Below are 14,343 nucleotides of genomic sequence, written 5' to 3' on the forward strand. Positions count from 1 at the left end.
ATTCAGAGTTGTTCAGGTGTCTCAACTGCAAATGAAATTCTCAGTGGACAAATCTGAGTGCTAAAGATAACACAGCTTTTCAGGAAACGCAATTATATTTATGACAAAGGCATCTATTCAGCCTGATCATTTCTACCCGTAGCTTTCAATTTATTCATTCAAAAGCTGGAGTTCTTCTGTCACTTTAATCAAGTATAAACTCTGTCTTCTGCAAAGAGGGGTGGACTCACCTCCACACATTCTCTGACTCTTCATTTCTACCCTCTCCATTGTACCAGTACGGCCATGAGGGTGATCACAGGGTGAATAAAATCAAGCTAAAAAAACTAACTTACCAAAAATTAAAAAGCCTATCCAGATCAATTTTCTGATCTGCCTCACTCTCAGCTGTAAAAATTGCTATGCTACCAAAAGCAAGGAGGAAGAAACAAGCAGGAGAGGAAGGCAGGAGCAGCCCCCTGCACAAACCCAAGTGAGTACTAGAGGACCAACCTAATGGAGTCCTGTGGGCTGCCTCCTTTGTAGTCAGCATCCTGTTACTTGGCCCTCATCCGTAAGAAGCCTTGTGGATAACATACCTGAACCAAATGTATGTATGATTCATTTGACATGGGAAAAACAAATTTAAATGGCAGTTAAAAATGTCTGCTGGTGCCTCGGAGGAGTGGGCTCCACTGAGTACTAGACCAGCCTGATTTATGTGTTATGGTTTTGGTGATGCCTGCTGGGTGTCTCATGCATTGACCATGTCGCATTACAGAGTCAAAAGTCTCAGTGTTAGTTTGGCTGGGTATCAGCTATAGGAATGGATATGAGCCGCTTCAGAGACAGACACAGAAGCAACTTCCTGCAACCCTTGCCATACACATGCAGCTGTCATGTATCTTCATTTACTAATACTTGTCTTTTTTTATTGTCCAGAGGTGCCAGCACAGAATTTAAGGAATGTTTACATCTATATACACTAGAAAAACTGTGCAGCACATCTAGAAACCTAGAGCATTTCTAATTCTCACATGCAGACCAGCTGTGCAGCACAGCCATAGTTAAGTCAATCGCTGGAAGTGATAGAGTTGCAGTGCTTGCATATATAGTGCATGGTGCTTTGCTTGTGTATGATGTGACACTTCCTGGAAGTGGTGATTCATTTTTCTTGCCCAGGAGGCTGAATCCTTCCCAGAAAGGTCTACTGGGGAAAACAGAGACATCCTTAAACATATGAGGATGCTTTCATTTCTGGAACTAGGACATACGCGCTATTTATTTGCAAATAAGTGCATCACATTTTCATTCTCAACTTATCAGCCCTTGCTAGAGAAAACCAGGATTCCCAAGACTATTGTCTTAAATAAGGTGACATCACAAAATCTGTACTCTCCACAACGGATTACTGCAAGCACTGTGTGGAGAATCATGTCCACACAAAGCTGCTGCCTTGAACCAAAGTAACTTCTGAATATGTAACTACCTGTGTAGAAATTCCTACACTTGCTTAAGAAAGACTAGTTGCTGCATATGGCTGGGACGATATCCATTCCATAAGTGGTCATTTCTAGAGTCTGGAAATGTTCGTCCTGAGGCCACATCCCATCATCACACCTTATTTTTTTTTTTTTTAATACCAATGGGTAGCTCATTTCATAATAAAAGCCCTGTAACAGGTAAGCTAGGCACAGCCTGCCAGAGCACAGAAGGCCATTTGCTAAAACCAAAGCCTCAGATAGTCTTCAGAATCTTAGAAGAAATGTGGATTTGGGTGGGATTTTTATCTCTTGCTTACCTGAATTAGAAATACTTGAACAGAGTGGTCCTCTTGGGTTGTTGCAGTGAAGCACAGGCTCTTTCTGTTTGCTCTTTTTATAACCATTTGTTCCCAGAGTCGGGTGTTGAGAATCAGTCTCAAACTGCCTTGATTTCGCATAACTAAAATAAGAAAGTTGATATGATAAGTCATTGGAACTATCCCCATTTTTACTGCAGCAGTTTTCTCCAGCACTTGTATACAACTAATATTTTCATAAATTATTATTTTTAATTTGGTCTAGAACCTGACACGGTGATAACTTTTTTTGATTATTTTTAAATACCCAAATACATTAGCTTATTTCAATACACACAAAGCAAATAATCTGCTGAAACCGTGCAATACAGTACAAAAAATGACAGCACATTAAAAACAACATTCCAGAAGTGACTCGAAACAGTGCTCCTGCAACAGCAGGATCCACAAAGAGCAAACTGTCAGGCTGGTGACTGAGCTAATGACACACTGCAGTAAAAATACACAGAACCTAACAACACATGTAAGCATGAGCATACAAACTGAGTGAAAAATCCGCAATGCCTCAGTCTGTAACACTGCTAACTTCTCAGCAACTTGACTTAAATAAAGCTAGCTACTCAGTTTTAAATATTCTGAAATAAACTTACTCTGGCCAGCAGTAGTACAAGTTATTTAGTGTTTTGTGTGTATGTGTAACTTTGGTATTTAATTCTTACTTAGCCTTGACTGCAGCATCCCATGTTTACTGCTAGAAGTGTCATTAAGCCTCAGGGAGCCTCTGCCTCTTTCAATCCAAGTTAAAGAAAGCTTATTAAATACGAAGAGCTTGCAGTTGATCTGAAAGAGAAATACATAATGGAAATTGCCAGCCAACGTTAATTTTATTCGTTCTAAAACTTTATGTTTTTAAACCTTTTGATACAGCTTTTAGTAAGTCCATATGCATGTATACAGACACATAGATCACCACTATTACTTAACATGAAATGGCTCCCAGATCTGTGCTAAACATTCTCCTAGTCATGGAAAACATTCATCATGAATAGCAGTTTACTTTTTCAGTTATTTCATCTGTCTTAATGCTTTATCTGTGATACCCACTAACACAGTTGAACTTGTTGCAACTGTTCTACAGTCTTATTCCCCCACCTCTTAGAAACATTATGCAGACAAGGATACCAGTACCACTACTAGGACAGTACTACTACAAAGAATCGTAGAATCATAGAATAGTTAGGGTTGGAAAGGACCTTAAGATCATCTAGTTCCACCCCCCCTGCCATAAGCAGGGACACCACACACTAAACTATGTCGCCCAAGGCTCTGTCCAACCTGGAGAGTAAAACTTCCATGTTCTGACAAGACAGAAGGTTTCATCAATGATAAAATTTCCCTGTCCCAGGGGGGTTGGAGCTAGATGATCTTAGGGTCCTTTCCAATCCAAACTATTCTATGTTTCTATGATAAAATAATGTAATTTTCAATGTTAAGACTTTTAAAATCATGTAAGTCATTGCTATTTTCTAAGAAGATAACATTTTTAAGGGGAGGAGTAGTAAGGTGTGTTTTGCTGGGCCAGAAAAATAACTAATATTTTAGATGAACTATAAAACTAATTACTTTGTGTCATGGTTTAACCGGGACACTCTGACAACACATTGCTGGTCATAAAAAAATCTTTACCCAAATCATTTTCAATTTTGCTGGTTTAGTTACTGCTGTGTAGTTGCTTATAAAATGCAACTGCAGAATGAAATTCCAAAGCAGTCACTTACTGAAAAAGGACTACAAAATGAACAAATATAATATGAAAAAGAAAAACCGGTCTACAGAAAAATGTGTTAGCACAGGCATATTTTAAAAAAGTGAAAATTCAAAATATAAACTGAAGTTATTTTCAGATTGGTGCCATCTGTAATGGATCTAGATGTTCTTTTCAACAACAAAACTGCTCACCATCTAGTCTTTATGAAATACACACCTGTAATACGTTGTGTTCTGCTTCTTCTCCAGTTATAACTTTAACTTTATCAAACAGAATTTTCTCCACTGGCTTGGAAACACAAGCAGCTGCTGATTCAATTAGTGTTGCGTTCTTCAACAGGGGTATTTCTGTAGGGAAAAAAACGGAAATCCAGGACAACAAAATTAGCACACGGGATGGCCTGTGACTTCAGTAAACCCAGTTGTGTCAAAGTAATTTTTCTACCTGAGCAGTCACAAAATACAAACCACTTAAAATTGTCATCAAAAATGTGGTCCAAAATGCATTCACAAAGTTCACTGCATTTTTATTTTCAAATAATGAACAATAACAATCTGTAATAAATAGTAATAATCTGTAAAACCCTAACCTTTCCTGAGTAATTTAGATGGTTCATTCTGAAGTTAATCCAGTTCAAATGTCATAAACCAAACTGTAGCTGCTTTCTGAACACAGGTTTTGGCACATACTGCAAGCATACTACTGACCTGATAACTTGAGAGTAGATTAAAATTATTGACCAGCACTCATTTTACATCCTCTAAAATGAAGTGAAACATCATAATAAAGCTAACTGTACTTGTTTGCTTACTTGTTGGTGGACTGACGTGACAAGATTCTATGTATGTGGATGTTATTTCTTCTTTGTATGTATTGGCTTTGTTACGTATCTTGGGATGCCTCTCAGGACTCTAAAAAAAACCAGGGGAAATAAAAATTCCCATTTAAGTAAAATGGCTGCGTTACTTCATATCAAACAGAACATTGAATCATTTAATGCATACTAGGCTGAAGTTTAGCGATTGTAGTATCTTCAGAGTAAAAACTGACCCAGATGATACAATTTCAGTCTCTACTGGAAGTAATTTTATTATCATAAGATAGTATATGATTTTTCCACTAAGAAGAATGGCCTGTTTGTATGGATCCCAGACTAGGATTTAAATCCACTGGAGGATTTAGAGGTTTATGTACCAGCTAATTTCTGGTTTAAGCACTTAAGCCCTAGAAGAATAGTTTAAATACTCAAACTTAAAAGCAAGGGAATTAAAAATTTCCATGACCTTCAGTTTTTTGCAGATAAAATTTCTTAGGCATGTCTAAATAAATGCCTTTGTTTCCCTCCAGTGCTCAGTGGCTCAACATCTGCCCTGTAGCTAAATACTGGTCATAAGTCATAATCCAGACCTATCATTGCGAAGCTTTTTCACTGGCTGATATGCATACTGTTTTCATTCTACTTCCATTAGAAAATTAATTAATTTTAATTCCATTTTATGTGCTGCAGTCCTCCTCAGCTTGGGAACCACCTTTTTGTCTGAGTTTCCTTCAGGACTTGATCCATTAAGCTGTCTCACAGCATGTACAATATAGTTCAACATGGACACTATTTAGCATACTTATTTCTCCCATTTCTTAACAGTTATGATGGAAACCATTAGAGTGGTAGGGACCACATTCTTTTATCTTGTTGCTGTCTCACTTTATATGGAAAATAAAAAAAACTTTTTCAGGTCAAAAAATGAGAAAAAGCGCAGCCCGGTATGAAGTAGTAATTAGAGTACTTATCTTGGGTGGGGAAGATAGGGATGTCTAACCCTCCTACAGCAAATATTTACAGATTTTCTCCTCAACAGCCATTTGAATCACATTTACTCATATCTCTAAAAGAACATGAGGAGCTAAAAAAAAATCACTATCTGAAAATAATTACACTCATAAATACATTAACCTTCATAAAATACCTGCCAGCAATTACAGATCTTACCAAAACTCTCTCCACCATGTTTTCTCCAAACACAAAATCAGAATTGTGGATGTTTTGTACACTTCTGTCTTCAAACAACTGACTTCTGTGGGAACAAGTAACATAAAAATGTGATATATAACTGTTTAAAATTTTGTGAAATGTAAACATAAGTTCATGCATTTGCCTTAGCATGCCTTGCTTTAAAGATAGACAAAAAATGACCACTTAAGTAATAAGAAACTTAATTCTTCAAGAGCATCTGAGAATATTCTTCATGTAACATTTCAGAAAAAGGAACACAGAATATCACACTGTATTTCATGAAGATTATTGAGGATGTTCCTTAAAAGCAAAGAACAAGAAGCAAAACTACATGCCACCTCTTCCTCCTCCTCAGGGAAGTGTCTTACTTCAGAAACTTTAATGAGTTATTAACAGTTATTCCTTCATGTTGGTAGAGCTCTGGTACCCTTCAGAGTACTGTACTTCCCAGAGCCTTATAGATCATCCTTGGTCATCCACCTAACATCTTGGAAAGGCAGCCAGGCAATGTATCCTAATGCACACACTTTCAATTCACATAAATACTGCAAAAATGTGAAGGTATGATAGCAGACGATTTATGATGAGGTAGAACTGAAAGAGGAAAGAAAGATCTTCCTTCCATTTTTCAATGACCTGTTCTATAGATATACTTAAAAGGAAAGTTAAGAAAACTAGATACTTGTGATCATTTGGTACTGCCCAACTAAGTTTAGGGATACTGTTTGGGGAGAAAATTTCATACAGTAGATAAATCACTTCATGTTTAGGATCTCGAATGTGACTGGTTTTGGGAAAACCTACATTAAAACAACTTCTGTCCCTTTTTCCTTCCTGGATAAAAAACATTAAGGTTTTTTTTTGCACTACCACCCTGAGTTTATTACTCTCAGTTAGCCTCTTACGTCTCAGGAGATTTTAAGAGAAGGTGAATGCATTTTTAAATAGTGACAGTCACAACTTGTAAAAAGTATATTGATTGTGGATTATGTTCAAGCATATTCTCAGTACAGCTGTGATCTGACCTGCTAATTACATAGCCACTTAAATTATCAGGATCCATTTTTTATAAAAATCACCAGAATGTAGATTTCTCTGTGTGGAAGTTGTTCCTGCTGCTGGTTTATTTTTTTCTTTTACAGAAGGCTTACAGGTTGTTCATGTTTTCTGTAGAGCTTAATCAATGCATCTCTTGCTGGTAAAGGCAAAACCACCCAAATTCTTGTCTATTTCTGTTTCCAGAAGGATGACTTGGCAGGAAGATGATCTGATGTTTTGTCACAAACTGCATAATTCAGCACCACTTACCTGCTCTTCCAGATCATTTATCACCCTTGGGAGGGCTTAACGGCACATATGTCATGCAGAGGATATTCCTATTAATAAGCTGGGTTTGTGGCCAGAACTTTGATGATTGCCTCGAAAACTTAGTTTCTGTGTTCACAACTACAGCTCTTCATATAGGATGAAGGATTTTCCAAGTATAAGCTATCTCCATTTTACGCGTAAGGAAAAAAATGTTCCTTAACATTCTCATGCTTTTCTTGAGAAATCAGAGAATCCATCTCTTTTCAACCTTGAAGACCTCCATACATGTCTGGGGTGATGAACAGGGAATCAAAACTGTGTTTAAACTAGTAAGTTTCTTATTCCTTAAGAAAAAACTCTACTAAAATTCACAGAATTGTGGTTGTTTTCCATCCTGAAATTTCATCTGCTACACCTAGGCCACTCCAGTAGCAACTCAGTAAGGACAGCCCTCCAGAAGAGATAAAAACCAGAAACTAGAGCCTAGTCTGAAATTAATAATGAGGGTAGTGGATTTATTATTTTCAGAAATTTAAGAAAAAAGTGATCAGTGCAGGATCTTTCTTTTCAGAGAGTTAACTGGAAGTGCCAGCCTTAGAGTGTTACTAAAACCTCAATACCCTTGTGTTGCTGCAGGGTAAGAACAAAATGTGCCAGGGATGACATTGCCATGGAGATGAAAAGCAGAGGCACTGAATTCAGGGAACGACCACTAACAAGGAAGAATGAGAGTAGGAGAAATGTGGATAAGATACTGGAAAGGTTCTAAGGAAAGGGAGCCAGGTACTGTCCTTCTCAGAGTGGCCGGAAGGATCTGAGTAGCACCCAGGTTTAATGCTGGCCTTGAACCCTTCCAGTTTTACAAGCAAATCCTTGTGCAAAGCTGAATACATGACCAGAAGTCTGCATTTTCCCAGCATTATATTTCTGTCACTTACAACACAATCTCCTTGCTTTTAATCAGAAACAGCAAATTTCTCATTTTCAGTTCGTTACTACAGCCAATTCAGGAAATGGAACTACTGGTGGTTTCCTGGGACACAAACAGCTGCAGCAACTGAAGAGCAACAGAACTGTATCACATAGAGAAGAAGAGGTGGAAGAGGAGGGGAAGTAAGAGGGACGTTTGCATGCAGCAGCAATCCTTACTGTTAAGTCTTTCTGCGTTTTATTTAGTAAATAAACATCAATAATTACACCTTGATTGATAATTAAAAACACACCTGCAAATTTCTGAGTCTCTCTGCATCTGTTTATGAGTTGCAGCAGCTATGCAATCAGAGGGGAGTTCTCCAAAAGGACACAAACATGACTGTAAATATTCAAAACCAGACAGATTTTGAACTGCCAAAGCTACATGAGATGGAAAACTAAAATAGTTTCTGGCCTGGGGGTTGCTAGTGAGAAAAAAAATATCCCACAGAGATTAACTCCTGGCAGAGGCCATTTCTTATGGCATATGGAGCTCATGTCAGCATCTACAAATCCTGGCACCACATACACGCACCAGTGAGCAGTGTGTGGGTGTAGATAGCATGGGCTTAGTACCATGTTAGATATGTTAGACAGAAAGGCATGCCATAGATCAAGTGACTAAATGGTACAGAAATATAATAAATAGAAACTTACGGTGCTGATTTAGAGCTAGAAAGATTCACAGTAGTAGATGATCCTGCTGCTGTTTTGAAATTTACTAAATTCTCAGCATAAGAGTAGGAGCTGTCTTCAGATAGCTAGGAATGATAAAACCATATGAATTAATTAGACCAAGGTGATTTTCTGCTATAAACATATCTGCTAGAAGTCCAGAGACACTGAGGTGTATGTGACGTATGTATGTATATATATGTGGTAGTTGGCAGAGCTTCCTCCAGCTGTGTTCTAAGCCAGTACTCTTAATCAAAATGCTAAAATACTACATTCTAAATAAACAAAATCCAAAAGACCCTCAAAGCTGATTTTCCCACAGAACCCTGATATCTGAAACTTGAGACAGCTCACAGAGATGTTTTTTCAAATACAGTCTGAGTGAGTTTAACAGTTCATGCCATGTCAGTGATCCAGCAATTCCACTGCAATTGATATGGGAAATTTCTTGGAAATCATGCAGTGGAATAATTACTTTTTCTTTTTACCTGAATATGTGCTTCTTTCTCAGTCACAAGAGATACTACAGGATTTTCAGGACAGGTCAGGGCTTGTGGGGGTTGTAAAATGGCAGGTCTAATGACATTCTGCAATTGATTTCGTGACAAGGATCCTTGGAAAACACAAAGACAAAATATTTAAACAAAGACTTTTTCTCACGCTTAATTTATACCTATGTGTCTTGCCTCTTTAGGTAAAAGCATCAAAGCATGTTTAAATAACATTTATTGTTTACTTGCTACATATTCTGAAAAATTGTAATCCCTTCTAAAATATACAACTCTGCAGTGACAGCAACCCATGTTGTCCTATCAGAATAAAAAGGTAATTTGTTATATACATAAATACACTTACTTGTAAGTTGTACTTTATTTATTTAATATTTCTTTACATTTATATTTACCGCTTTGTGTTAGATCTGTCTTCTGGTATTTCGAATTTAGCCCTGCACCTGCAGATGCCAAGAGGGTTCTTTATTGCCTTCTCCAGGAGTGCAATTATTCAGTTAGAAATGTGGAATTTCATTATTCAAAGTTGTATTTGGTCTACTCAGGAATTCATTAGTCAGAGCAGAAGCTCGTAACAGAGCTCACAGGGTATCGATGCTGTCAAACAAATAACTTATGAAGCCCATAAAGATACTTAGCCTATCACTTATCAGAGATAAAAGGTGTCATTTTTATGTCTTTTATATCTGTTAAGAATGTCTTTGTGGAACTACAGTGAAAAAATACTGTAGTGATGGTTACCTTGTTTTGTACTGCTGATCAGATCAGGGTTTCTTTGAAGAAGAGCTGAGGTCATGAATATGTTATTCTTCTTTACTACAGAACACAAAATTTAAACTTTAATAAAAAGTAACAATAAACTTCTATTAATAGTTCATGTTTCTGTAATTCCTCCCTATTTTGGTAGTACCTGAGCAATATTCCAACCTATCCATCTAAACACAATCACTGAGATAACTGTTACTGTCTTCATTTTATGGGTGGGTAGACTTCAGTACTGAAAGCATCATGGATTTTCTGGCTATGTCAGACACAGATATCTTTTGGATACTAATGGATGTTTTCAACTCATAAACTCCTTTTTCAGCTTTGAAAACCAGGTGCTGCTGGTTTGCAAAAGCCACTGAAATGGCAATCCTATCTGGTCCAATCTTAGGCATTTTTAAGATGTGTAAATGAGGCTCAAGAACACAGGAATAAATAAGTGTACCCCCCTTGTTCTGGTAAAAAGGCTTTTGTAATTTGCTATAATGATAGCAGTGCTCTACTGATGCTTTCACTGTTCTAATAAAGATACCAAACGCCAGCCAGAAAGTGATGGAAACCATGTACCATGTCCTGTAAAACAACAGAACTCATACTCCACACACAGTCACTACTTCTTCATTGCAGAAAGATTATGGTTTCTTCCTATAACAATGTTGTGTCCCCTTAATATTATTTAGAAATCCTTTATGTCAGTGTCTGTTAAGCACCCAGATCTGGTAAAAGACAAGGATTCAAGAGCACTCCCTTGTTCCTGTTAAGTGGGAGAATACTCGCAGGGTTACTGGTTAGGTGGAAGACAGGCTCCTAGGATAGAAAATTATATTCATATAGGAACCATCACCATTAAACTGAAAGCAAACTAATTCATGTAATTACACCATCCTGTTTTTTTCAAGTATGTTATACTTGAATCTGTACACTCTATACATGCATATTTGCAAATTATTCAAAGATTCCTCCCTAACACTGCAGGATTCCTTAACATCAAATGCAAAAAATATTTCTTCTATTGAACTGCCAATCCCTCTTGTAAAGCATTCTTTTCTTTCTCTTGTCCAAATACCAGCCTAGTACAATGCACTTCAGCTCTGTCCCGCAGAAAAAGCATTTCTGTATACCTCATTATTTTACCTGTTTTACTACATAAACATTTATTGATTTTGTCTTTCCTTATTTTTTTTTTTAAATTACCTGTCTGGGAGGGAGGGAAGGTAGGAAGTATGGTGAAGGAAGACGATCTCCCTCTTTTCTGAGTTAGAGTTGTATCTGAAAGGGTAAGAGACTGACAATTACCATTTGTTTGGAGAAAAAAATATATTAATTGTAAGGTTAGTCAACTTGCTGTTATGCCTTCATTGGCAGTAGAATGAATAATTACTGCTAACCACCAGCCTTCTGAAGTAGACGGTCTATAGTGCTGAATCGGAGAGATCTCTGAGGCCAAGTGGCACAGCCTGGCCCAGGCACTCTGCTCATGGCTCGTCCACCCTCTAACAGTTCTATCTTGGAGACTGACAGCTGGAGAGGTTCAAAACAGAACCAGGAAGTGAGCTATCAGTTAAGCAGTGTGGACAACTAAGAGGTCAAACACTCGTGCTTCCTTCTGCACCCTGCTTTATTTTCTGGTATAGGCATACCCTAAAATTTCTACCTAAAATTTTATTTATGATCTTGTATAATTTTCAGAGTAAACCAGACTTAGCTTATCTTAAATCTTATCTATGTTGAGGTGTGTCACAGGACTAGATAAAACAAAATACAGTGTACACATATTAATGCCTAAATTCAGAAGTAACTTTTTGGTCCCATCCATATATTCAATAAACACGGTAAAAAACAAATCAGTCCTTCTGCTCAGTAGCCTCAATGACTTGTGTGCATTTCCCATGGAAGTAATACACAGTCCTGAACAGGTCTTCCGGTCAGCTGTTGACTGGATGGAAGTAGAGCCCTTCTGGAGACTGCTTCAAGTTTTCAGGAGTTGCCTAGGGAACACTGATCTCTTCCACAAACCAGGAAATCTCATTCCTTTCCAGCCCTCCTCCTCCCTTGACTATGTGAGTAATTCAAGGAAACAATATGAAATATACAGGTTTTTCACTACTTTATGTGGTATTATGTAAGCATAGAAAATTAATATATTTTTACTTAAAAGGGGATTTATTTGAAATTACCAGAAAATTAGTATTGGTGTTTAAGTTTTTATGACTTGCAGCATTCCTACAGTGCAGAAATGTTTCTTAGGAAATTCCTTATCTTCTTCACCAGATGAGAACACAAACTATAGTAATTAAAACATGACTGAAGCTAAATGTCATACCTGTCTTAAACTGAGAGTCAGACTTCTGGTGAGTAAAAGATGATGATCTTGTGCGTTTTCTGGAACAGCTAACGAAATCTAGAGAAAAGTTAACACAATGTTTTGCAGGGACAGAATGGCAGAGGGTTTCAGCATAATGTTATGATATGGAATTTAAACCTGAACACGCTAAGTTCTAAGAATGACTTACAGGAATAGCTTTAAGGCAGTACCTAAGAGCAAGAGGGCTTTGGAATCTGTCAAGACCAGGCACAAAGACCCAGGGACTCTTCTCTGTTTCTACTAAGTTCAGGGAACCTAAATCAAGCACTGAGAATCATTTCATAGCCCATACATTCAGAAGACGTAAGAACGAGAAGTTACATTATAATGTAGCCTAAACAAGTAGAAAAGGGCAGCTAGGAACTCATACAGCTGATTAATATACTTGGCCACTTTTCAGGGCTTCTGGAGTTTGGCTTTCTTGCAAGTGTAAGAGTTAAAATGGAAGAATTCTTGAGGTAAGAGAGGGACATAGATTCACAGAATCATAGAATAGCTTGGGTTGGAAAGGACCTTAAGATCATCTAGTTCCAATGCCCCTGCCATGAGCAGGGACACCACACGCACTAAACCAAGTCACGCAAGACTCCGTCCGGCCTGGCCTTGAACACTGCCAGGGATGGACCATTCACAACTTCCTTGGGCAACCTATTCCAGTGCCTCACCACCCTCCCAGTAAAGAACTTCTTCCTTATATCTAACCACGTATATTAGGATGTAGTAGATGGCTCTAGAACCCACATAGTCTTCATATACTAACAGAGATTTGTCCTTGCTCATACAAAGTAAGGGTCCAAACACTTATTTCACCAGCAGCAGTCAGACCTATGAATAACCCAGTGTACTATACTGTTTCAATGAGGTGGTTATTACCATTTTCAGCTTTGCAAACTGGGTCTTCTGCAGGGCGCTGAAAAAAAAAATATAAGCGTGGAAAGGTCAAGGAGAACAGAACAGCCATTTTCTAGACCAGGACACAAAGTATATCAATCCAGCATAAATGCATTAAAAGCAGCCTCATTTCTAATTTCAACTCTTCTTTATTCTGAGATTGTTTACTGGGCTAAAATAGGATCACTGGCTATAGAACCCTCATTTCTCAGCATTTTTTATCAATTATGAAAAAAACAAAAAAAAAAACCAAAAAAAACCTTTTTACCTTGAGAGAACGGTCCTTCTTTTCAAAAACAAACGTTGGCTGGGCAAGCACCAATCTCTCTGGAAAAGAGAAGAAATCGTTTTTGTTAGCAATTCTGTAACAGCATTTCTCAACCACAGTCCTCTAAGTGCCGTGCAATAACAAACAGGAGTTTATCCTATTGTTACAAAGGAAGAAAATATAAACTTGCAGTGCTGTACAGCACAGTCCATAAATATAAAAACAGCTGTGGTCTTCAAATCCCAGTGTGGTTTTTGCCTAACTAGATGCCACAGGATTTGGCCTCATGTTTTTTACACTACTTTTAGTTAAAAAGAACAAAAAAGTGCTTTTAGGCTTTATAAGCAATGTCTGCCATCCTCTAAGAAGAGGGTGACCTGCAGCTTTTTAGTTCTCCAAAAAGTGCAAGGGCACAAAATGCGAAACTATCCCAAAAGGAAAGCAAGGAAACGTGTTACACACAGCCTCTCACACTTCCCATTCTTTAGGCTTCAGGTAGGTGAATGCCTCGCGTCAGTTAATATGTGTGAGTATGATATATTAACATACCAAATTCTACAGAACAAATTCTATTTTCAGGCATACTTTTGCATTTCTTAGGTATGACTGAAAACAACTTCGGATCCATGTTTTGTTTGTGAGGATTTTTTATGTATTTCAGCACACAGTTTCCTGATACCAGATTTTCTGCTGATTTAGGGTTCACTACTTCTACATCTTACACTGCTTCTTTCAGCATCTTACTTTGCTAAGAATGAGACCATCACAGCCTGTCCAACTATAATGGACAACTTTGGCTGTCAGTGTAAAAGAAGTCATTTTTATCAATACCAGCAATTAATGTCACATTTATTACACCAATAAATGACACAATTAGCAAGCAAAGAAGCAGATAAAAATAGGGGGTTTTTTACTACTACATACAGGATTCACCTCATGCTAGCTTGAGTTGTGGTCAACGGTTCAATGTCCATGTGGAGACCGATCGGTGTTGGGACCCGTGTTGCTTAACATCTTTGTCGGTGACATGG

At 37.7% G+C, this 14,343-nt stretch overlaps 1 protein-coding gene across 1 annotated transcript in view; it reads right to left on the bottom strand.

Annotated features, from left to right (window-relative positions):
* Nucleotides 1–13,371, bottom strand: part of RANBP3L (RAN binding protein 3-like) — a gene marked incomplete at its 5' end in the record, with an annotated part of 20,351 nt that extends 6,980 nt beyond the window's left edge. Inside the window, 11 exons of the mRNA XM_010017820.1 lie at nucleotides 1,781–1,923; nucleotides 2,500–2,620; nucleotides 3,765–3,895; nucleotides 4,360–4,459; nucleotides 5,536–5,620; nucleotides 8,497–8,600; nucleotides 9,003–9,127; nucleotides 9,765–9,839; nucleotides 12,112–12,189; nucleotides 13,027–13,063; nucleotides 13,313–13,371. Of these exons, the coding sequence (XP_010016122.1) occupies nucleotides 1,781–1,923; nucleotides 2,500–2,620; nucleotides 3,765–3,895; nucleotides 4,360–4,459; nucleotides 5,536–5,620; nucleotides 8,497–8,600; nucleotides 9,003–9,127; nucleotides 9,765–9,839; nucleotides 12,112–12,189; nucleotides 13,027–13,063; nucleotides 13,313–13,371 (1,058 nt within the window). The remainder of the gene's footprint in view (nucleotides 1–1,780; nucleotides 1,924–2,499; nucleotides 2,621–3,764; nucleotides 3,896–4,359; nucleotides 4,460–5,535; nucleotides 5,621–8,496; nucleotides 8,601–9,002; nucleotides 9,128–9,764; nucleotides 9,840–12,111; nucleotides 12,190–13,026; nucleotides 13,064–13,312) is intronic.
* Between the last annotated feature and the right edge of the window lie 972 nt (nucleotides 13,372–14,343).

This window comes from Nestor notabilis, unplaced genomic scaffold (assembly GCF_000696875.1).
Source record: "Nestor notabilis isolate BGI_N333 unplaced genomic scaffold, ASM69687v1 scaffold19427, whole genome shotgun sequence".
NCBI classification, from domain to species: domain Eukaryota; kingdom Metazoa; phylum Chordata; class Aves; order Psittaciformes; family Psittacidae; genus Nestor; species Nestor notabilis.